The sequence below is a fragment of the Eutrema salsugineum genome, unplaced genomic scaffold (genome assembly GCF_000478725.1).
Source record: "Eutrema salsugineum unplaced genomic scaffold, Eutsalg1_0 scaffold_2, whole genome shotgun sequence".
In the NCBI taxonomy this organism is placed as follows: Eukaryota; Viridiplantae; Streptophyta; class Magnoliopsida; order Brassicales; family Brassicaceae; genus Eutrema; species Eutrema salsugineum.
This window is the reverse complement of record NW_006256829.1, coordinates 16,459,236-16,481,971: the sequence shown is the minus strand read 5'-3', so window position 1 is coordinate 16,481,971 and position 22,736 is coordinate 16,459,236. Positions and strand designations below refer to the sequence as shown.

The 22,736-nt window shown below is 38.2% G+C and overlaps 1 protein-coding gene and 2 non-coding genes across 3 annotated transcripts; 2 read left to right on the top strand and 1 right to left on the bottom strand.

Moving 5' to 3' along the window:
* Nucleotides 1-453: 453 nt before the first annotated feature.
* Nucleotides 454-561, top strand: LOC112086945. The gene has a single exon (XR_002899799.1). It is a non-coding gene; the product is annotated as a small nucleolar RNA R71 (small nucleolar RNA).
* Nucleotides 562-7,106: 6,545 nt separating this feature from the next.
* On the top strand, nt 7,107-7,217 carry LOC112086918. The gene has a single exon (XR_002899772.1). It is a non-coding gene; the product is annotated as a small nucleolar RNA R71 (small nucleolar RNA).
* A 6,609-nt stretch (nt 7,218-13,826) lies between these two features.
* Nucleotides 13,827-15,668, bottom strand: LOC18017484. The gene is made up of 2 exons (XM_006402087.2): nt 15,470-15,668; nt 13,827-13,873 (listed from the first exon to the last, which is right to left on the bottom strand). The coding sequence occupies exons 1-2, from the start codon at nt 15,666-15,668 to the stop codon at nt 13,827-13,829; spliced, it is 246 nt and encodes an 81-aa protein (XP_006402150.2).
* Nucleotides 15,669-22,736: the final 7,068 nt, after the last annotated feature.

The following is a 22,736-nucleotide window of genomic DNA, read 5'->3' as shown; positions in this document are numbered from 1 at the left end:
TCTTGGCCGCGGTCAGAACAGCCACGACCGCGGTGAAACCTTGCTTGGCCGCGGTCCGGATGAATGGACCCGCGGTGATCAGAAACGAATGGAAAATCTTGAATTTGATAGACTTCTGCAGTGTTAACCATCCCTTGACCATAAGAATCCATTGGGTTGTCCCAGCCATCAAAGTTACACGTATTGTGTACCCTATTTGGTTGTTGCAATCCAAGATGACTCATTTTGTGACGGAGACACTTTATAACTTCCGAAATTTCTTCTTTCTTCTCAGGAAGTGCAGAATTACCAAAGGTTATTTGATTTCGGATGCTGTTTCCTAAATTTTTAATGAAAACGTGAGCATCTTCTACAGATCTAGTTGTGAAATCCCCATTACTTGCTATATCAAAAGAGTGTCGAAACTCTGGAGTTATACCGCGATAGAAGATACCTAGTAGGTATTCCTCGGCATATCCATGGTGTGGACAATCTCTTTGGTATTCCCTGAATCTTTCCCAAGTATCTAAAAGATCTTCATCTTCTTTTTGTTTAAAAGTTCTTATCTTCTTTCCTAAGAGATTTGAACGATTTCTAGTGTAAAAACGATTTAGGAAAGCAGTTTTACACGCTGCCCACGTTTTTAGTGAAGCAGGTAGCAAAGATTTTAGTCATTTGCTGGCCTTATCTCTAAGAGAGAATGGGAAAAGACTACACTTGTGGTAATCCCCATTTGCTGTAATGGTTGCACATAATTCTTCGAACGTCTCGATATGGTCTATCAGGTTTTCGAATGAATAACCAGAGAATTGATTTTGTTCAACAAAATGGATATGGGGTACCTTAATTTCGGTTTTGCCATCCTCAGGTAAGGCTGGTTGAATAGCTCTTCGATCTCCCAAGAATTTCTCGAGTGAATCGAAACTTCCAATGAGTTCATCATCATCTTCATGTTTTGTCGATCCGATTAGCTCAGTGTCATCATAAATTGGTTCTTCAAACTCATCATCAGTCAGGTCATCGTCGCTTGGATCACCATCCACACGATTTGGTGGATCACCAAGAGTTCTGGGAACATGTTCCCGGTCTCTCATCGCAGAGAAACCTGAAAAATTCAAAAGAAAAAATAAAAGTAAACAAGTGTTCTAATGGATTTAAGCTGGGATTCGCAACGAAACAAATCAAAGTCTCCGGCAACGGCGCCAAAAACTTGATGAGCGTGTAAACACGGGGTTTGTTGTTTTCGTTTTACTAAGCTTCAGGTTTTAAATTTATAACCCCTAAATGTCTGCAAGTGCACAGATGTGCGCTGTAGTACTTAGAGTATCGATCCACAGAGACTTAGTTGTTTCAGTACGAATTCACGGCAACGCTTAAATCAGATTAGAACTAAACGGTTTGGGTTTTGGTTTTGGGTTTTGGTTGTCACTAAGTCTAAACTAGAAAGCAAAGAAAACAAAAGCAATTGAAGGCAATTAAACAAGTTAAAAGCGATTAAACCAAGGCTAATGAAAGCAGGTAATAAGCGAATAAATCAAAGACAAATTGAAAGCAGGAAAAATCGAATAAGAAGCAAAGGGTGTAAGCAATGAAAGACAAACGTTGGGGCTCAAGGGGAATTCGCAGGGGTTCATGGTCTATGCTAGCTCGATTTTAAACAAGTGATAAAGGTAATCAACTACGTATATTCTAGAACTCGAGGCACAGAAGTTTGAATAGCCTACTTTCGCAGCACTAAACAACTATCTCTCGCAACCCTAATCAGTAGGTTTCCACTCTGATTCTGGAAGGGAGAAGATGCAATAGTAGAACAAGACTCATCAATATTCACAACTCAACTACAGGTAGGTTTCCACTCCTATAGAAGAATTGCTCGTTTCACCCTAGTTCAGACAATCAATGAAAGCTTTCGCAACATATCAGATCAGATCAGCTTCTAAGTGGTCAGCCAAGAATCACGCAGTAAGATTAAAGGCAAACGAAGAACATCTAGAAGATTAATAATCCTAAATCTATCGATTCATAAGCAAAGACACATGAAATTCCCTTTGAACAATCCCTTTAAACCCAATTGGGTAACTACTCAAACATATTGTAAACAATCATCACAGAGTATTGAAAGTTGCAGGAAATTAAAGAAAAGAAGGAAGAAGAACAAAGAACGGAAGCGACGACGGAGGCGCGATGTCTTCCTCCAGCGGCGGCTCCTCCTCCAAGGGCGGCGGCCTCCTAGGGTTTAGAAGCCGAAAATCTCTATCTCTCTCTCTCTAAGTTTGTCTCTCCTTCGATTCCCCTCTTTAGAATGACCTAAAGGGGGTATTTATAGCTTCTGGGGTGGTTATGGACACTTAGGGCTGCAAATATAACGAAAGAAATTGATCTGGGCTTTAATTAAGTCGTCTGGAAAGTGAATGACCAAAGTCCGCGGTCGCGGTAGCTCTACCCGCGGGAAAATGGGTGTTGGCCGCGGTCCCGGCACATGCTCTCTTCCGGAACTGCATTTTCTGTCATACTTGCGTCGGGAGTATCTGAAGATCTAACCGTTGGATTGTCTCCAAACCAAGTGCATTAGAACGCTGGTTGGATCCTCTATGTTGTCTCAAATTTTGGGTGTGATCACACGGTGAGAAGGTCTTCATCGCTTGTCATACTTCTGACGGTCTGCATTTATCCAAAATTGCTCATCTGTTCCAAAATTGCTCATTTGTTCCAAATTGCATATCTTTTGCCCAAGTTTCCTGTAAAGTCTTTTGAAACTCTAAAACGTTATAAACACTTTAAAAACCATTGAAAACAGAGTTAAAATACCTGCATAAGATACAAATATGATCCATAAAGTGGTCAAAATACGGTGTTATCACAATTTTCAGTCACTTCTCCTTGCCAAATTTTGTTGCATAGTCTTTCCTTTGTGGTTGTAAACAGTTGTTCCCCCAGACTTAGATCTTTTCCGAGAATCAGAAAAATGATATCCAAAACTCCATATAATTGAACTCTAGGTTGCCTCAAAGATAAAATCGATCCTCCTAGACTCTCTTAAGGTTTTCATTTTATTTCCTTTCTTTTTTTTTTCTTTTCTTTAATTCTATTTTCGATTTTTTTTTTTGGAAAGGGAAAACAACCTTTAATAGAGAGAGAGTCTAAGGGACGAAATTGTGAAGTTTTTCTAAGGCAAACTGAGTTTTGTCCTTTTGTTGAATCATTCCTATGAAATCGCAGATCTCTGTCTTTAGTGACTGAAAACTGCGTTGATCCTCTTTCTCTCCGACGTTTTTGCACATATCTGCATATAGGACAATGAAAAAAAAAGAGTGCATGTGGTTTGAAAAAGGCTGGGTTACGGTGGGGAACTAGCTAAAGGTGAACTAGCCATTCAGGAACAACAAAGAGTGGTAAAAGAGTAAAGGAGTCATGAATGTATGATTCGTTTCCCTGATCTAATGCTTTAATGAGAAAGTTAAGTCAAGATTAAGTGCAAATAAAATTAGCTAGTATATCTTGTCAGAAAGAATCTCCATGAATAGAAGTCCTCTGGTGGGAGTTCGTAGTGTAAGTACTTTAGTTACCACGTAATCTAGGCCTAGATCACAAAAAGAGCAAAAAATGAGGAAATAGCGTAGAAGCACACTGGTCTAAATCATCATAGTGTTGTTTACTGTGTTTCTGGTTTGAAAACATTTTGAAAAACATTTTGAAAAACACATTTTGAAATTTTTTTTTTTTTTGAAAAGCATTTTGAAAATTTTTATGTGTCCAAAACAAATCAACTTTCGTTAGTAACGGATGAACATCCTCCCCCAGATTAATTTCACACTTTCCTCAGTGTGATAAAATCTAAAAAAGGATGGATAAAGAAATAGAAATTTGAATTGTTTAGATGTACTTACCTTGCCGAAAGAATGAGTCGCGGTTAGAATGATGGCACCATTGGTGGAAGTTTCAACGGGGCCAGAGTGATGGCCGTTTTCCGGTTTATGATTTCTCCTTGTCTTTTATTCGTCCTTCTTTGTAAAAACCTGAAACTAAATGAAACAAAAACAAAGAAAGAAAATAGAAAATAAAGATCAAAGGGAAATAAGTAAACTACCGAGTGGGTTGCCTCCCACTAAGCGCTTGTTTTGAGTCGTTAGCTTGACTTGGTCGTCTCTTAGGCATTAGGCGCATCTGCTAAGGAGATCGGATCTTCCTTTGCTTCCTGAATGTCTGCAAGATATGGCTTAAGATGTTGTCCATGACAGTGAAATCGCCTCCTTGACAGTTCCATAGAACCACAGCACCATATGTTAAAATCTATTTGATTTTGAAAGGTCCAGACCATCGTGATTTAAGGTTTCCAGGAAATAGTTTTAACCGTGAGTTATAAAGTAGAACCTGGTGATTAGGTGAGAACGTCTTAGGAGCTATTTCCTGTCATGAAACGCCTTAGACTTCTCTTTGTAGATCTTAGAGTTCTCATAGGCATTATGGCGAATCTCGTCTAACTCATTTAACTGAATCAAATGTTTTGCACCTGCTGTCTGGATGTCGTAATTCAGCTTTCTTATTGCCCATTCTGCCCTAAGCTCTTACTCCCATGGAATATTACAAGCCTTAACATAAACGAGATGAAAAGGTGTAGTGCCCAATGGAGTTTTGAATGCAGTTCTATATGCCCAAAGAGCATCATCAAGCTTTGTTGACCAATCTTTTCTTGTTGGTCCAATTGTCTTTTCCAAAATTCTTTTGAGTTCTCTGTTTGATACCTCCACTTGTCCACTCTTTTGTGGGTGATAAGGTGTAGCTACCTTATGTTTCACTCCATTTTTCTTCAAGAGATTCTCAAACACTTTGTTGATAAAGTGGGAACCACCATCACTGATGACGAGTCGCGGAACACCAAGTCTTGGAAATATGATCGACTTGAACATCTTCATTACTACTTTTGCGTCATTTGTGGGGCTGGCTATGGCTTCTACCCACTTAGACACGTATTCAACAGCAACAAGGATGTACTTGTTTCCAAAAGACGAAGGAAAAGGACCAATAAAGTCGATCCCCCAAACATCAAAAACTTCGACTTCTTGAATGAAGTTTTGTGGCATCTCATGTCGCTTGCTGATGTTCCCTTGTCTTTGGCAAGCATCACACTTAGATATAATTTATGGGCGTCCTTGAACATGGTAGGCCACCAATAACCAGCTTGTAAAACCTTCGCTACAGTCTTATCAGTAGCAAAGTTTCTAGCATAGTTAAATCCGTGACAATGAAGAAGGATTTCTGGAACTTCTTATTCGGAGATTCACCTTCGAAACAAGTTATCTGGACACTGCTTATAAAGATATGTTTCATCCCAAAAGTACATTCTAACATCACGCAAGAACTTCTTTTTGTTGTAGCTGAAGAATCGTGGGGGTTCAACCTCTGCTGCTAGGTAATTCGCGATATGCATAAACCAAGGAAGCTCGGAAGGTTTTGCTTTTGGAGGCGGGGTTGGAAATTTCTCTGGCGTGATTACTTTAGAATTACCATCTTTCTCCATGTCTCCAATAAGGTTTTGAGAAGTCTAAGTCGACCTTGCATCAGGTGAGATAGTCTTGTCCTTAGATTTCTTTGATTTGCGCTTAGATTTCCTTGCTTTGTGCTTAGATTTTCTCGATTCGACAACTCCCTTAGGCTTGACTAAAGGGGCTTGTATAGAAACGTGTTGGCACCTTTCCTTGTTATCTCCAGGGTCTAGAATCAACTTCTCTTCCTTGTAGATGGTTATACAGTAGGAGCTTCCACCACTACAGACTGCAGGATAGAAGATTCTCTTTTTGACTTTAGAAAAACAAACTCTTCGGTTGGGATAATCAACAACTGCCCCCACTGTTTCAAGGAATGAACTTACAAATATTAACGTCCTGGGAGAGTTATTTTCCATTTCAAGAATGTGAAAATCAACGGGAACAAGACACCCTCCTACTTGCACCATCAAATCCGTTTCGAAACCATATGGAATCGTGCATGAATTGTCACCAAACTTAACAGAACCGCGAGGAGGTCTGATGTCACACATCCCCAGCTTGTTTGCAATTGCTTTAGACATCACATTCACATTTGCTCTTGTGTCACTTAGAGAGTCAGAAAATTCCACACCTTAAATTATGCAGGGGAAGACAAACTTCACCGAATCATTTATCTTATGAAGCTTCCTTTGGTGTGGAACTTTGCCTATTGCATCATAATCTTCAGGACATGCTGGAGATTCAACTTCAGTGTCCTGATTGTTAGGAATAGGCGTGACTTCTCTCTCACCATCAGTGTCTATGACATTGCAACGCCATATTGGATTGTCTACAGTTTTTCCCGTAAGGTGACCATCTTGTCTCTTCACACATTCTCCAATTTGTCCGATTTGTTTCTCGAGCATCTTGACATGAGTTGAGAGGTTAGTGAACTTCTGAAATGACTCCTCATTGTTCTTGTTGAGGTAATCATACATGATGTCTAACTTGTACCCAAGATCATTCATGTTGTCTAGCTTAAGTTCAAGGTTGCGGGTGTCTTGGGAGATTTTTTCATGTACCTCAGCGATTCGTTTCTCGATAACTTCAGTGGTTTTTGAACTATCTATAGTTTGTGATAGCTGCACGTCTATGATATCATCATGAGTGGAAAGAGCTTCAAATTTACCATTAAGGTCAGTGTATAAGCAGTCCACTCTTATATCCATATCGTCTGCTAATCTTTGCAGCTTCATAAGAAGTGGTTGCACCATAAGCTCGAGCTTGGTTTCTTGAGAGGTTGGGGATGATTTTGGAGCAGATTGGAGATACATATGGGTGTGATATTGTGCTTCAAGTTGATGATTAAATTCAGCTACATTAACTGCTTCGCAGACATTAACAGAGCGCTGCTGACTTTTGAGAAACAATTTCACCATGGCTTTAAGTTCTTCAATTTCCTTATGATCATGGGAAGTAGAACGTGATGTTCTACCTTGATCAAGATAATTTTTTCTACTGCTTGCAGCAAGATTATCAATCAAGATGTAAGCTTCTTCCACAGTCCTTGTCATGAAGTTTCCATCGCTTGCTACATTTAGAGGTGCCTTAGATGTCCATTCAAGACCTTTGTAGAAGGTGTTCAAAATGGATGTCTCTGTAAAACCGTGATGAGGACATTCCCTAATGTAGCCTTTATAATGATCCCAAGCTTCATGAAAAGGTTCGCCTCCTTTTTGTTGGAACCTATAAATCTTGTCTCTAAAGAAGTTTGATCTAGAGGTGGTGTAAAAATGGTTAAGAAAGGCAGCCTTGCATCCGTCCCATGATCCGAGTGAACCAGGAGACAAAGACTTAAACCATGCACGTGCCTTATCACAAAGAGAAAATGGAAACAACTTGCACTTTATGTAATCTGCAGGAACTCCGATCGATTGCTTGGTGCTGCATATTTCTTCAAAATCTTCGAGATGGTCCATGGGGTTCTCCGATGCATTGCCATGGAACCGGTTCTGCTCGACCAATTTTATGAGCATCGGGCTTATCTCATAGTCTACGTTGATGGGTTATAGACTAATGGGAGAATGATTTTCATAGAAAGCATACGGAGATCTCTTAGAGTTAAGCGAGGAGCCTTTTGGAACCTAACGTTGATATGATTCTGGAAGGCAACAATAATGCCTTGGAGTTGGATCTAGAAGATGGAGAGCAAGTAGCCGAGGAACAAGAGATTGTAGCTGATCAAGAAGATCTTTTAAGCGTTCCAAGAGGTCCAATGACTCGATCAAGGACTACGAAGCTCAAGCAAATCATATCATCAAATTCCTTGAATCGATTCAGGAGGGAAAATAGCCGATCACAAGCACCCTGATTGTGATCCAAGTCCAAGACAGCTAAGTGGGCTTGATATCCAGGCTTGTACTCTTTTTCCCTATCTCAAGTTTTGTCCCACTGGGTTTTCTTGAGATAGGTTTTTAATGAGGCAAGAATGGATCTCTATTGCGCCTAAGTCCACAAAGCCTTAAGCCCAAGCTGTTTTAACAAGAGGAGCGTCTAAAATCAAGTTCAAACTTGACAGCTTGTTCTTTGTTTATTCCCGAGATGAGTTAATGTTTGTGAAGACTCATTTCTTCTTTCTTTCTTCTTTATATTCGCTTGAACTCCTTTGTAACAAACCATCTTATCTTTTATTCTAAAACTCTTTTCTTAAAGATTAAGATCTCGTTTGTTGGTGTGTCATATCCTTCAAACAACTTGAATCGACTTTGTGTGGGTCATATCACTTAGAAGATTCAAGCAGGCGTATCAATAGTGTTCCGTGACTCTTGTGTGTGTCCTATCGTTTCCCGAACCCCTTGGAACAGTCTCCGATTGTTTACAAAGTCTATCTCATCAAGTTCCAGTCATAAGAGTGACGGTCAAGGGCAGATCCTTACCAGGATCACTTCAAGTGGTATCAGAACACCATTCTAATCACTGGATCGTCAAGAATCAGGTTGTGCCGATTCAAATCTAAGTTCGTTTCGAGTTTTGTTCTGTGTTTATGATCACTTGTGCTAGATCTGTTAAGAAATCGATTGTTTGCATCACACGACATATAGATAAAAAATATTCGTGCTATAAACTGACCGATCAACTTCATACTTGCATCCGTTTGAGATCGTCTTTTCAAATTCTATCATTGATCTGTGTTCTAAATGCTTAAAGTGACCATTAAGATTCCGTGTTGATCACGAATAACCATCAGCAAACAGAACCGATCGCTAGTGACTTTGCTTGTGAAAATTTTCAGGAAATTCATGACCGAAGAAGAAGAGACCAGCCAACAACGAGACAACAAGCTTCTTATGGAGGCCATGACCGCAAAAATGAAAGAGTTAATGGCTGCTCAGTTCGAAGTGTTTAAGCAAGAGATGCAACACCATTCTGATGCAAAAACTGATCGAGAAACAATCGCCTGAGAGAACCAGAGAACAACTTAGACCACCAAGAGATGAAGCGGCTGAGTCATAATACAGCCGAGATAGCAGTTCTTCTAGGAGTCATCACCGACGCCAAAGACGAGCCCGAGACGAGCCTATACCTCTCCAAGACGGACAAGAAGGAATCAAGTTGCGAATTCCCTCGTTTCATGGGAAAAATGATCCGGACGCTTACTTAGAATGGGAGAAGAAGATCGAATTGGTCTTTAACTGTCAACATTACACCGAGATTAACTGAGTAAAAGTCGCGGCCACCGAGTTCTACGACTACGCCTTAAGCTGGTGGGATCAATTGGTTACTTCTAGAAGACGAAATGGAGAATACCCTGTTGAGAGTTGGCAAGAAATGAAAACTATCATGAGGAAGCGGTTTGTGCCGAGCCATTATCATAGGGAATTGCATCAGAGGATCAGAAGATTGGCTCATGGCAACCGATCAGTGGAAGAATACTATCAAGAAATGGAAACCATTATGTTAAAAGCTGATATCACCAAAGATAGAGAGGCCACAATGTCAAGGTTTCTAGGTGGCTTAAACCGAGATATACAGGATCGGCTTGAGATGCAGCATTACGTGGAGATTGAGGAAATGTTACATAAGGCCATCCTTATCGAGCAACAGCTCAAGCGGAAGCCTGTGACAAAACCAAACTATGGAGCTGTTTCTACAACTCCTAGACCAAGTTACCTAAAGGAGGAGAATCTCAGTTCTTACCAGAGAGACGGAAAGCAGATTGTGGTACCAAAGTCTGAAATTAAGCCGTTCATGACTCAACAAGAAGGCAAAGGCAAAACCGAAGCCTCCACAAGTCGATCTAGAGATGTAAAGTGTTTCAAGTGCCAAGGCCGGGGTCATTACGCCAATGAGTGCTCTAATAAAAGAGTCATGACTCTCAAAGATGATGGAGAGATCGAGTATGAGGAAGAAAGTCTAAAACATGAACTTATGACCGAGTATGAGGAGATGCCGGCTCAGGGTTCACTACCAGTTGCCCGAAGATCTCTAAGTATTCAGTCAAAATCAGAAGAGCAGGAGCATAGAGAGAACCTATTCCACACTCGATGCCTTGTTCAAGGGAAAGTATGCAGTCTTATCATCGATGGGGGCAGTTGTACTAACGTCGCAAGTGAAGCTATGGTTAAGAAGTTAGGCTTAAGTGTTAAGAAGCATCCGAGACCATACAGGCTTCAATGGCTTAATGAGAATGAAGAACTGAAAGTGAATAGCCAAGTCTCAGTCCCTATAACCATCGGACGCTACCAAGATGAAATCCTTTGTGACGTGCTACCTATGGAGGCTGGACATATCCTTCTTGGCCGACCATGGCAATCTGATAGACGGGTGATACATGATGGTTTCACTAATAAGCACTCGTTTGTTTTTAATGGCAGGAAAACAACTCTGGTGCCTCTAACCCCCCAAGAAGTGTATCAAGATCAGCGTCAGCTCAAACAAATGGAGAAACTATCGACCAAATCATCGAACTTTTTCTTAAAAGCTGGTGATGTTGCAAGAGCCTTGATATCCAAGCAACCGGTTTTATTATTTGTTTTTAAGAAATCTCTTGTTAGTATCACTAACATTACACCGGTGCTACCGAGTGAAATGAATGATCTGTTGCAAGCTTATAAGGATGTGTTCCCGGAGGATAACCCCAAAGAGTTGCCACCAATTAGAGGCATTGAACATCAAATAGATTTCATCCCCGGAGCTTCATTACCCAATCGACCTGCCTACAGAACCAACCCGGTAGAAACCAAGGAGCTACAAAGACAAGTGAATGAGCTCATTGAGAAAGGCCACATCAGAGAGAGCATGAGCCCTTGTGCTGTGCCCGTGTTACTTGTGCCTAAAAAGGATGGGAGCTGGCGCATGTGTGTTGATTGCCGAGCAATTAACAACATAACGGTTAAGTATAGGCATCCAATTCCTAGGTTAGACAACATGTTAGATGAGTTGCATGGGTCTAGCATCTTCTCTAAAACTGATCTTAAGAGTGGATATCATCAAATTAGGATGAAAGAGGGAGATGAGTGGAAAACTGCTTTTAAGACTAAGCATGGCCTATACGAATGGTTAGTCATGCCTTTTGGTTTGACTAACACACCTAGCATCGTTATGAGATTCATGTTCTTAGGGCGTTTATAGGTGTATTTGTGGTCGTTTACTTTGATGACATATTGGTCTATAGTAAGAGTCTAAGCGATCATGTTTTGCATTTGAAATCTGTCTTAGATGTGCTTAGGAAGGAAAAATTGTATGCCAATCTTAAGAAATGCACATTCTGCACAGATAGCTTGGTATTTTTAGGCTTTGTTGTAAGCGCAGATGGAATCAAGGTCGACGAAGAGAAGGTAAAAGCGATTAAAGAATGGCCGAGTCCTAAGACCGTGAGTGAAGTAAGGAGCTTTCACGACTAGGCCGGATTTTATAGAAGGTTTGTGAGGGACTTTAGCACCATTGCTGCTCCACTCATTGAGATAATCAAGAAAGAAGTTGGATTCAAGTGGGAACAAGCACAAGAAGACGCATTCCGAGCCTTAAAGGATAAGCTTACTAATGATCCCCTCTTAATTCTACCTGATTTCCTTAAAACGTTTGAAATCAAATGTGATGCCTCTGGTATAGGTATTGGTGCTGTTTTGATGCAGGATCGAAAGCCCATTGCCTTCTTCAGTGAGAAACTTGGAGGCGCCACACTCAACTACCCTACATATGACCAAGAACTCTATGCCCTGGTCCGAGCCTTGCAAACATGGCAACACTATCTTTGGTCCAAGGAGTTCGTCATACATATGGATCATGAGTCTCTTAAGCATCTAAAAGGGCAGAAAAAGCTCAACAAGAGACACGCAAGGTGGGTAGAATTCATAGAAACATTTCCCTACGTGATCAAGTACAAACAAGGTAAAGACAATGTAGTTGCCGATGCATTGTCTCGAAGGTATGCCTAGATCTCTACTCTTGATGCTAAGCTTATAGTATTTGAACTGCTCAAACACATATACGCATCAGATTCTGACTTTGGAGAGAAATACCAATCCTGTGAAAAGTTTGCCAAAGATCATTACTTCAGGCAAGATGATTTCCTCTTTTATGATAATTGCCTATGCATTCCTAACTGCTCTATTCGAGATCTTTTAGTCAGGGAAGCACACAGCGGAGGTCTAATGGGTTATTTTGGTATTACCAAGACTTTGAAAGTGATGCAAGATCACTTCTACTGGCCTCACATGAAGAGAGATGTAGAGAGAATCTGCGAGAGATGTGCAACTTGTAAACAGGCTAAGTCTAAGGTTAAGCCTCACGGTTTGTACTCTCCATTACCTATTCCTTCTCACCCCTGGGTTGATATCTCTATGGATTTTGTACTTGGTTTGCCTAGGACTAGAACAGGAAAGGATTCCATATTCGTTGTTGTGGATAGATTCTCAAAGATGGCTCATTTCATTGCATGTAATAAAACCGATGATGCATCTCATGTAGCCAATCTGTTCTTTAAGGAAGTAATTCGTTTACATGGCATGCCTAGGACCATTGTTTCTGATCGTGATACTAAGTTTCTTAGTTATTTTTGGAAAACATTATGGTCTAAGCTAGGAACTAAGCTTCTGTTCTCTACCACATGTCATCCACAAACTGATGGGCAAACTGAAGTAGTCCATAGAACTCTGTCTACTTTACTGTGTGCATTTGTTAAGAAAAATCTTAAGTCGTGGGAAGAATGTTTGCCTCAGGTTGAATTCGCATATAATCATTTGATGCACACTGCCTCTAAATTTTCACCATTTGAGATTGTCTATGGCTTTAATCCTATAACTCCTTTGGATCTAACCCCCATTCCTTTGAGTGAAAGAGCTAGTATTGATGGGCAAAAGAAGGCCGAGCTAGTGAAGCAGATCCATGAGAAAGCCAGGAAAAATATAGAGGAAAAGACTAGGCTCTATGCGGAACAAGCCAACAAGAAACGGCAAGAGATGATCTTTGAAGTTGGTGACCAAGTCTGGGTTCACTTAAGGAAAGAAAGGTTCCCAGCTGAAAGGAGGTCAAAACTTATGCCGAGGGTTGATGGACCGTTCAAGATCATCAAGAAGATTCATAACAATGCTTACCAACTAGATCTCCGAGGTAAGTACAATATTAGTCCTAGTTTCAATGTTGCTGACTTAGCTCCCTTCTGTGCAGATGATCCAGATTTGAGGTCTAATCTTTTTCAAGAAGAGGGGGATAATATGATTCTGGAAGGCAAGTAGCCGAGGAACAAGAGATTGTAGCTGATCAAGAAGATCTTTTAAGCGTTCCTAGAGGTCCAATGACTCGATCAAGGACTACGAAGCTCAAGCAAATCATTGGAGCTATCATCAAAGGCCGATCACAAGCACCCTGATTGTGATCCAAGTCCAAGACGGCTAAGTGGGCTTGAGATCCAGGCTTGTACTCTTTTTCCCTATCTCAAGTTTTGTCCCGCTGGGTTTTCTTGAGATAGGTTTTTAATAAGGCAAGAATGGATCTCTATTTCGCCTAAGTCCACAAAGCCTTAAGCCCAAGCTGTTTCAACAAGAGGAGCGTCTAAAATCAAGTTCAAACTTGACAGCTTGTTCTTTGTTTATTCCCGAGATGATTTAATGTTTGTGAAGACTCATTTCTTCTTTCTTTCTTCTTTATATTCGCTTGAACTCCTTTGTAACAAACCATCTTATCTTTTATTCTAAAACTCTTTTTTAAAGATTAAGATCTCGTTTGTTGGTGCGTCATATCCTTCAAACAACTTGAATCGACTTTGTGTGTGTCATATCACTTAGAAGATTCAAGCAGGCGTATCAAGAGTGTTCTGCGACTCTTGTGTGTGTCCTATCGTTTCCCGAACCCCTTGGAACAGTCTCTGATTGTTTACAAGGTCTATCTCATCAAGTTCCAGTCATTAGAGTGACGATCAAGGGCAGATCCTTACCAGGATCACATCAAACGTGCTCATCAACATTTTTCTGGACGTGGTGGTTATCTCTAAGCCTATCTAAACCTTGCAAGTGTCTATTGTTATCTTCCATCTCTAATTTTTGTGCGTGTGTGTGTTTTTTTTAATTAATTAATTAATTAATATATATATATATATATCTTTTTTTCGTTTTTTTAGTTTATATATATAATTTAAAAAAATAATTTTGATTAAAGAGGACATAAAAATTCAACACAACACTCTGACTTTATTCCAAACACTCTGACTTTAATTCAAATTCATTTTTCATATGAGAATGCTTGTTAAATGAATTAAATGGTTAATAAAACTTGAATCACCTGCTTGTTAATTTATTTTTTTCAACTGAGAATTTGATCTTGATTAAGATAATTAGCAGAGTAATTAGCATCATGAGAATGAGTTAGTTAAGTGTTCTAGACCTAAGGAAAAATGATGATTTATGTGTTTGAAAGGTCTTAGATTATCCTTCATAACAATGAAAGTCAATAACCACATCCAAGAGCTTGTCTTTTATGATTTGCATTAATCGTGTTTAATTGTTGCTTAAGTTGTTAGCTTTGTTATCTTGTTGAACTTGAATCAATTAATCATTAGTTTGAATCTCAATATCTTAATTGAATTCTATGTAATGATCAATAAAGTCAGTTTGATTTGCTATCTACACGTTCTAGTACCAATGTAATCTATATTTAATTTGGGCTTAAATTGAATTGACCAACTTATTATTTGAATTAGAGAGTTTGCATTCTAGGTTAGTAGACTTTTCCCAATTAGATTGATTACCTTAATGTATTGCAATGATATAAGTGTACTTAAGGAATTGATCTCAGTATTAAATATAATCCACTTTATCAAGAAGACATGTTTTTTTTTTTAATTAATAGTGTGACAATAGGTACTATAAGAAGTTAACGATACAAAAGTAGCAGTAATCTAAAGCGCCTGAGAGTCGATCACTTATTCATGCACTCCATCATTTCTTCTATGTATGGGTATTCACTGTTAAAGTAGAAAAATCGTATGTTAGATAATATGACCTTTTATATTATAATACTATATGTCTTCTTCAAATACTTATAATTTACATTCTTCAGAAGATACTGTTTTGAATATTTTACACTTATAAATTATATTTTTCAGCCAAATATAACGATTTATTTTAAAGAGAATAAAACTTTCATATAAAATCATATCAACAAACGTCATGTTTATTGTATTTCTAAAATCTAAAGGCTAAACTATATTGTTGATGATTAATAACAATTTTTATATTTTGCAAATAAGATTCTATTATTTTTATTATTAAAAACATGTATTAACGTTGTACTGTAAAAGTGAGTCTATATTTTTAATATTATAGAAAATTGGATACGGTCAAACTTTTTTTGGGGATAAGATATCAGTCAAACTTATTTTATTTGTCTCGATCTTACAAAATAGTTTCTTTTGTTCAAAACCATAGTGTCTAATATTCGAAAAAATGCCAGCAATCTTAGAAACCCAGATTTTGTTTGATTTATTTCCCAAATTGTTACCGATTGTTTTGTTAAGGAAAAAGTATTACCTATAGTACGACCAGATAGGCGGTGACATCTACGGTAACAGTTCTGGAGACAGATGGCCGGGATGGTGCCGGTGGTGGCACAACTTTGAATGCACTCTTCACGGCACTCATCAAACGTCACCCCCCTGACATCTTTGACTGCCATTACCATTGCCGCCACAAACATTATCACAATTATTGAATTCCATTTCACATACATTTTGCGTTTTGATTTGTTGCAGAGTCTTTGTATTTAAAATCTAATGAAGAGCTATCCTCTATTAGTCTATTTATACCAAAAAGAAGTCAACAATATTGGTTATTTGTTTTTCTTCTTATAGAAAGAGTATCATTACGAGTCCTCTAATCACTCATTCCCTAAAATTACTTGTGGTAGTCAATATTTGTGTAAAATATCTTTGGTAATTGCCATTACCATTGCCGCCACAAACATTATCACGATCATTGAATTCCATTTCACATACATTTTGCGTTTTGATTTGTTACAGAGTCTTTGTATTTAAAATCTAATAAAGAGCTATCCTCTATTAGTCTATTTATACCAAAAAGAAGTCAACAATATTGGTTATTTGTTTTTCTTGTTAAAGAAAAAGTATCATTACGAGTCCTCTAATCACTCATTCCCTAAAATTACTTGTGGTAGTCAATATTTGTGTAAAATATCTTTGGTAATTTGTTTGCTTGCTCTATTGTTGATTTTTTCTGTATATATTTACATGATTTCTACTCAAATAATATTATTCACACAACTACTGGTATCAGAGCAGGTTATTTGTGTGAGTTTTTATCCACCAATATCTCTATATAACTAACTTTAAGTATATTAATTTGTTTACTAATCCTGTAAAAAGAATTACTCTTTCCATTGAAAGTTTCAGAAAGTTAATGTTATAAACAAGAATATAATAAATTATTTTTATTTTTTGAAAAAGAATACTCTATTTGCGAAGAGGTCATTGACTCGAACAAAGACCCAAACCACCTACACGAGCTGAAGAAAGATCCAATGACATGTTTTAAGACCAGACAAGAAAGTGAAAGCCATTCCAAACATATGGAACCAGAAAAAACCACTCCAATCATACATAACCTCGCCAACCTTCAAGAAGGCCAATCGTACTACACCAAGGGCTTGAGGACTTATCCCCTGACTGTACTTGTACCACTGATGTGAGATTCAAGATTAATTAACCAATAACATATATTAAGGATATTTCTCCAGCCAAACCTCCTTTGGGACGATTAAATTTTGAGTTAGCCAATGAACCCATACCTGGAGCCTTAACCGATCTAGAGAAGGACCTAATTAATGAATTAACTCATCTAAGGCTCGACTCAACCGTTCAGTATGATGTTCATAGCCAACGTAAATTTATTCAGAATACTGCACAAGAAGTTCAAACACCCAAAGAATGCTGAAGAGACCACTCTAAAATCACAAAATGCCTCCGCAATAAACTATCTAGCCGATATAGACAAAATTCGACCTAGGCATAAAACCTGATCCGGAAAAATGCGATTTGGTTGAGGTTCAGTTCTTCAATATAGCCCAAATGGTTCTTGTTCAAATAATCAACAAGGTCTATAAAGTTGATATATCTATAGTTTACTCTTTTTAATAAGGTTTTTACTATTTTTATCTAAGTATTTTTATTTGGTTTTGTGTTTTTTCAGGTAAATTTGCTGTATTTTTAATTTTAAAGTCTTAATAGGTCAAATCATAAAAAATGTTGGAACGGGTCAAAGAGAAGACCACGTCCAAGACATCTTTTCAAGTCCAGAAGATCAGCCAAAAACCAAGAAGCCATGAATGTGGATCTTCAGGATACCTTTCCAGTGATGTATTGCGATGAAATTTTGTTCTTAACTAGAATTTTGAGTCATATTTCATATGAAATCGGTGTAAAGTCAATTGGACCAGCGGTTAGCAAGATACAACGACTTTGCTGAATACATGTCTCAATTTGGCCCAATCTCGGCCCAAACTTGGTTTTTTCTTTAATAAAAGCCTAAAAGGACTCTAGGACTATATATCCATTTTTTAGTCTCATTAATGAGAGATCCAAAATAGAATAAAAATAGCCACGCCATTACAATCATCATACACGATTTCATTAAGTTTTTTCATAGTTTTTCGATTCAAGAACTTCTCGGAGAAGATCTCGCTTTGTATTCGACATATAGATAAGAACCTTTTATCTATCTTATTGTTTTATGATGATGGATGATAAGTAAGGTTTTTAGTCCTTTAGATGGGGTTATCATTCCCTTGTCTCTGTAATACAAAGGGTTATCAATCCAAATATGTGGGTATACACTAGTTCATGATGATACTTTCTTAATCCAAGCAATATGATGAGTTTGGTTTGTGACAAGTACTTAAAATGAAACTAAAACAAGTTTTAAACAAGTGATCAATGAAAATGAAACAAACAAAACAACCAATGACAAGTAAGCAAGATGATAATGATATGATATGATGAAGGAAAGGCCTTAGACAAGATAAATGGTTAGGGTGCTTTGATGCTAAACTAGAGAGCTAAATGAACAAACAATCAAGCAAAACCATTTAACATAGACTCTTAAGTAAGATAATCCTCTCATGAAGACATTAAACACCTATGCTAATCCTCTTTCATACCAAATTTTCATTTGAGAAGCATGAATTAACAAGCATTAAGAATCAGTCTAATAAGTCATTTAAACATTAAACAATCACTCGCATGATGAAAAACATGTAAACCTCTAACAATCTTGGTTCAGGCATTTTCACAAACTCCTTTTGGGTGAGGAAATGCCCAAGATCTAGACCAGAGTGATGTGCAAAGATCTAGCTTTGAGAACAGCTTGTTAGAGAATGGATAATGCAAGATCTAATCTCTAAACTCTCTAATCTAACATCTTAGCACCCTAACATACTCATCTAAGACCTTAAAATGGATCTACTCACTAATCATAGTTAACACATTTGATCTTTTGCAAGGAGTGATGTTAAGCATGATTAGAAGTTTGAATGAGATGGAGAAATAATTTGATGAAAAGAAGTACTCTTAAAATCGATTAAGAAATGAGAGATATCTCTTAGAACCAAAGTCTTTGAAGTAAAGAGGCAAAAGAAACGAAAATGGCATCAAAGATACTTAGGGTTTTTGCCAAAATGGTATTTATAGTTTTCTTAAAGGGAACCGGGTCAGCCCGGAACAAACCGGGTACTGAACCGGTCTTGCTGGGTCTTTGGGTCACACCCTCGGCTTGGACAAGTCCTGTGCCGAGGTACTTATGGCGAGGGTGTCTTGCATCTGGGCTGAAAATGCTTGAACATCTCAAGAACATGCACGGGTCCTTGTCTTTGATCTTCACGTTGATGTGCTCAGGTTTTAACCTTAGTTTTCTGCAAGCGCACAGATGTACGTTGTAGTACTTAGGGGTCGATCCACTGAAGACCAAGTAACTGCAGTACGAGTTTACTTCAGATGAGAACTGAGCTAAGATGAAAATATGGGTGTTTGTTTGGGGGTTGTGAACAGTGACGAAAATAGCAAATAACAAACTTAAAAACAAGTAAACAATAAGATCAAATCAATACGAGAAGGTGTTGGGCGTTAGGGAATTCGCCGGGAATCATAGGCTAGCTAACAAGAAAATTAAACATAGAGTTTTCAATAGGTGTGTTCCTGAAATCAAATCCAGACTAACCTACTCACGTAGTATTAATCACAAATCAATTCACTCAGATTTACTAAACTCCCATTCAGTCCTCTAAGTGCCTAGACAAATTAGTTTGATAATTTCACAAAACGCTTTAGATCGACTCACGCCGTCTAAGAGAATTTGTTCATCTAAATAGGGTTAATCGATTCAACAACACTTTCGGTGAGTAAATCAACCTAATCGCAGTAGCTAGATGGTCGATCCAAGCCACATAAACGAAACGCAAATTTAGACGAAGAACTCTAAAGATAAACTCTAATCTAACAAACCAGAAATCAATCCATGAATCCCTTTGAAACATCCCTTAAAACCCAACAAGGGAATTACTCAATCATAGTGTTTAAAAACATCACAGAAGTATTGTAGTTTGCTGGAAATTAAGTAAGAGAAAGGTAAAGAACGAAGAACAATGAGGAAGATGGAGATCGATGATGGCTCCTTCGGTGACTCCTTCTTCTCCCGAAGACGGCAACTCCGAGGTGTGTGGCTCTCCTCTGCTCTCTCTCCACGACTTGGTCATTAGAATGACCTAAAACGAGTATATATAACCTTCTAATTCGTTGGAAACGTCTAGGGTTTGAAGAATAAGTAGTGGGCTGAACTTGGGCTTGGATTAGGTCATTTTCGGACGTCAACGATGTCTGGCTGCGGTCATGGTGGTCCTGACCGCGGGGAATCATTGTCTGGCCTCGGTCGTGCCCTATGCTCTCCTTCGAGACTGCATTTTCTGTCTTTAGTGCATCGGGAATATCTGAAGATCAAACCGTTGGATTGTCTTAAAACTAATTGCATTAGAAAGCTGATTGTCTCCTCTATGTTGTCTCAAAATTTTGGGGGTGATCAGACGGTGAGATAGTCTTTATCGAGTGTCATACTTCTGACGGTCTGCATTTATCCAAAATTGCTCATTTGTTCTAAATTGCACATCTTTAGTTCCAAGTTTCCTGAAAAGTCTTTTAAAACTCTAAAACATAGAAATCACTTAAAAACATTTAAAACGATCCATAAAAATGGTCAAAATCCGGTGTTATCAACTCCTCTAGACTTAAACATTTGTTTGTCCTCAAACAAAACATAGATCAAGCCAGGAAAGAATCTTTGAAAATCCGCAGGAACTAAAAAATATCTCAGTGACCGTCCTTCTAAACCATAAACTATCGTAAAACATCTATCTGGATCTTGTCTAGAAAATTCTTACCGAAATACAAACATAACTAGTCCGTTGATCCGTTATGCGAAAATCTACACATTTCGATCTAACTTCCAGTAAACTAGCTCTTTACATTCATTAAGTACATAGTGAATTCTCATTAAAGACATCATTCAGGGTAGACGGGGTTTGGTAATTAAGGGCTATTTAAGTGGTGGAGTTAAAGTGTTTCGGGTTACTTAAAGATCTGGAGGAAGCAAGATATTATGCAAAAACGCAAGAGAGAGTGGACCTATTCATGTCCGCAATTTTCAGTCACTTCTCCTTGCCAAATTTTGTTTCATAGTCTTTCCTTCTTGGTTGTAAACAGTTGTTCCCCCAGACTTAGATCTTTTCCGAGAAACTCCAGATATCCAAAACTCCATATAATCGAACTCTAGGTTGCCTCAAAGATAAAATCGATCCTCCTAGACTCTCTTAAGGTTTTTATTTTATTTCCTTTCTTATTTTTTTCTTTTCTTTAATTCTATTTTCGATTTTTTTTTTGAAAGGAAAAACAAATTTTTATAGAGAGAGAGTCTAAGGGATGAAATTGCACCAAGATTTTGAAGTTTTTCCAAGGCAAACTGAGTTTTGTCTTTTTATTGAATCATTCCAATGAAATCGCAGATCCTCTTTCTCTCCGACGTTTTTGCACATATCTGCATATAGGACAATAAAAAACAAGAGTGCATGTGGTTTGAAAAAGGCTGGGTTACGGTGGGGAACTAGCTAAAGGTGAACTAGCCATTCAGGAACAACAAAGAGTGGTAAAAGAGTAAAGGAGTCCTGGATGTATGATTCGTTTCCCTGATCTAATGCTTTAATGAGAAAGTTAAGTCAAGATTAAGTCCAAATAAAATTAGCTAGTATATCCTGTCAGAAAGAATCTCTATGAATAGAAGTCCTCTGATGGGAGTTCGTAGTGTAAGTACTCTAGCTACCGCCTAATCTAGGCCTAGATCACAAAAAGAGCAAAAAACAAGGAAATAGCGTAGAAGCACACTGGTCTAAATCATCATAGTATTGTTTATTGTGTTCCTGGTTTGAAAATTTTTTTAAAATAATTTTGAAAAACACATTTTGATATATATATTTTTTTTAAAAGCATTTTGAAAAATTTTATGTGTCAAAAGCAAACTCAAAACAAATCAAATTTCGTTAGTAAGGGATGAACATCCTCCCCCAGACTTATTTCACACTGTCATCAGTGTGATAAAATCTAAAAAAGGATGGATAAGGAAATAGATATTTAAGTGTTAAGATGTACTTACCTTGCCGGAAGAATGAGTCGCGGTTAGAATGATGGCACCGTCGGTCGAAGTTTCAACGGGGCCAGAGTGATGGCCGTTTTCCGGTTTATGATTTCTCCTCGTCTTTTATTCATTTTTTTTGTAAAAACCTGAAATTAAATGAAACAAAAAAAGCATCAAAATAGAAAATAAAGATCAAAGGGAAATAAGTAAAATACCGAGTGGGTTGCCTCCCACTAAGCGCTTGTTTTGAGTCGTTAGCTTGACTTGGACGTCTTTTAGGCATTAGGTGCACCTCCTAAGGAGATCGGATCTTCCTTTTCTTCCTGAATGTCTGCAAGATATGGCTTAAGATGTTGTCCATGACAGTGAAATCGCCTCCTTGACGGTTCCATAGAACCACAGCACCATATGTTAAAATCCATTTGATTTTGAAAGGTCCAGATCATCGTGATTTAAGCTTTCCGGGAAATAGTTTTAACCGTGAGTTATAAAGTAGAACCTGGTGATTAGGTGAGAACGTCTTAGGAGCTATTTCCTGTCATGAAACGCCTTAGTCTTCTCTTTGTAGATCTTAGAGTTCTCATAGGCATTATGGCGAATCTCGTCTAACTCATTTAACTGAATCAAATGTTTTGCACCTGCTGTCTGGATGTCGTAATTCAGCTTTCTTATTGCCCATTCTGCCCTAAGCTCTTACTCCCATGGAATTTGACAAGACTTACCATAAACGAGATGAAAAGGTGTAGTGCCCAATGGAGTTTTGAACGCAGTTCTATATGCCCAAAGAGCATCATCAAGCTTTGCTGACCAATCTTTTCTTGTTGGTCCAATTGTCTTTTCCAAAATTCTTTTGAGTTCTGCGTTTGATACCTCCACTTGTCCACTCGTTTGTGGGTGATAAGGTGTAGCTACCTTATGTTTCACACCATTTTTCTTCAAGACATTCTCAAACACTTTGTTGATAAAGTGGGAACCACCATCACTGATGACGAGTCGCGGAACACCAAATCTTGGAAATATGATCGACTTGAACATCTTCATTACTACTTTTGCGTCATTTGTGGGGCTGGCTATGGCTTCTACCCACTTAGACACGTATTCAACAGCAACA

Coding starts and splice junctions, on each gene's coding strand:
- LOC18017484 (XM_006402087.2), bottom strand. CDS start 15,668: ATGTATGTGAAATGGAATTCAATAATTGTGATAATGTTTGTGGCGGCA. Junction 13,874..15,469: donor CCTATCTGGTCGTACTATAG/GTAATACTTTTT, acceptor GATCCTGGTAAG/GATCTGCCCTTGATCGTCAC.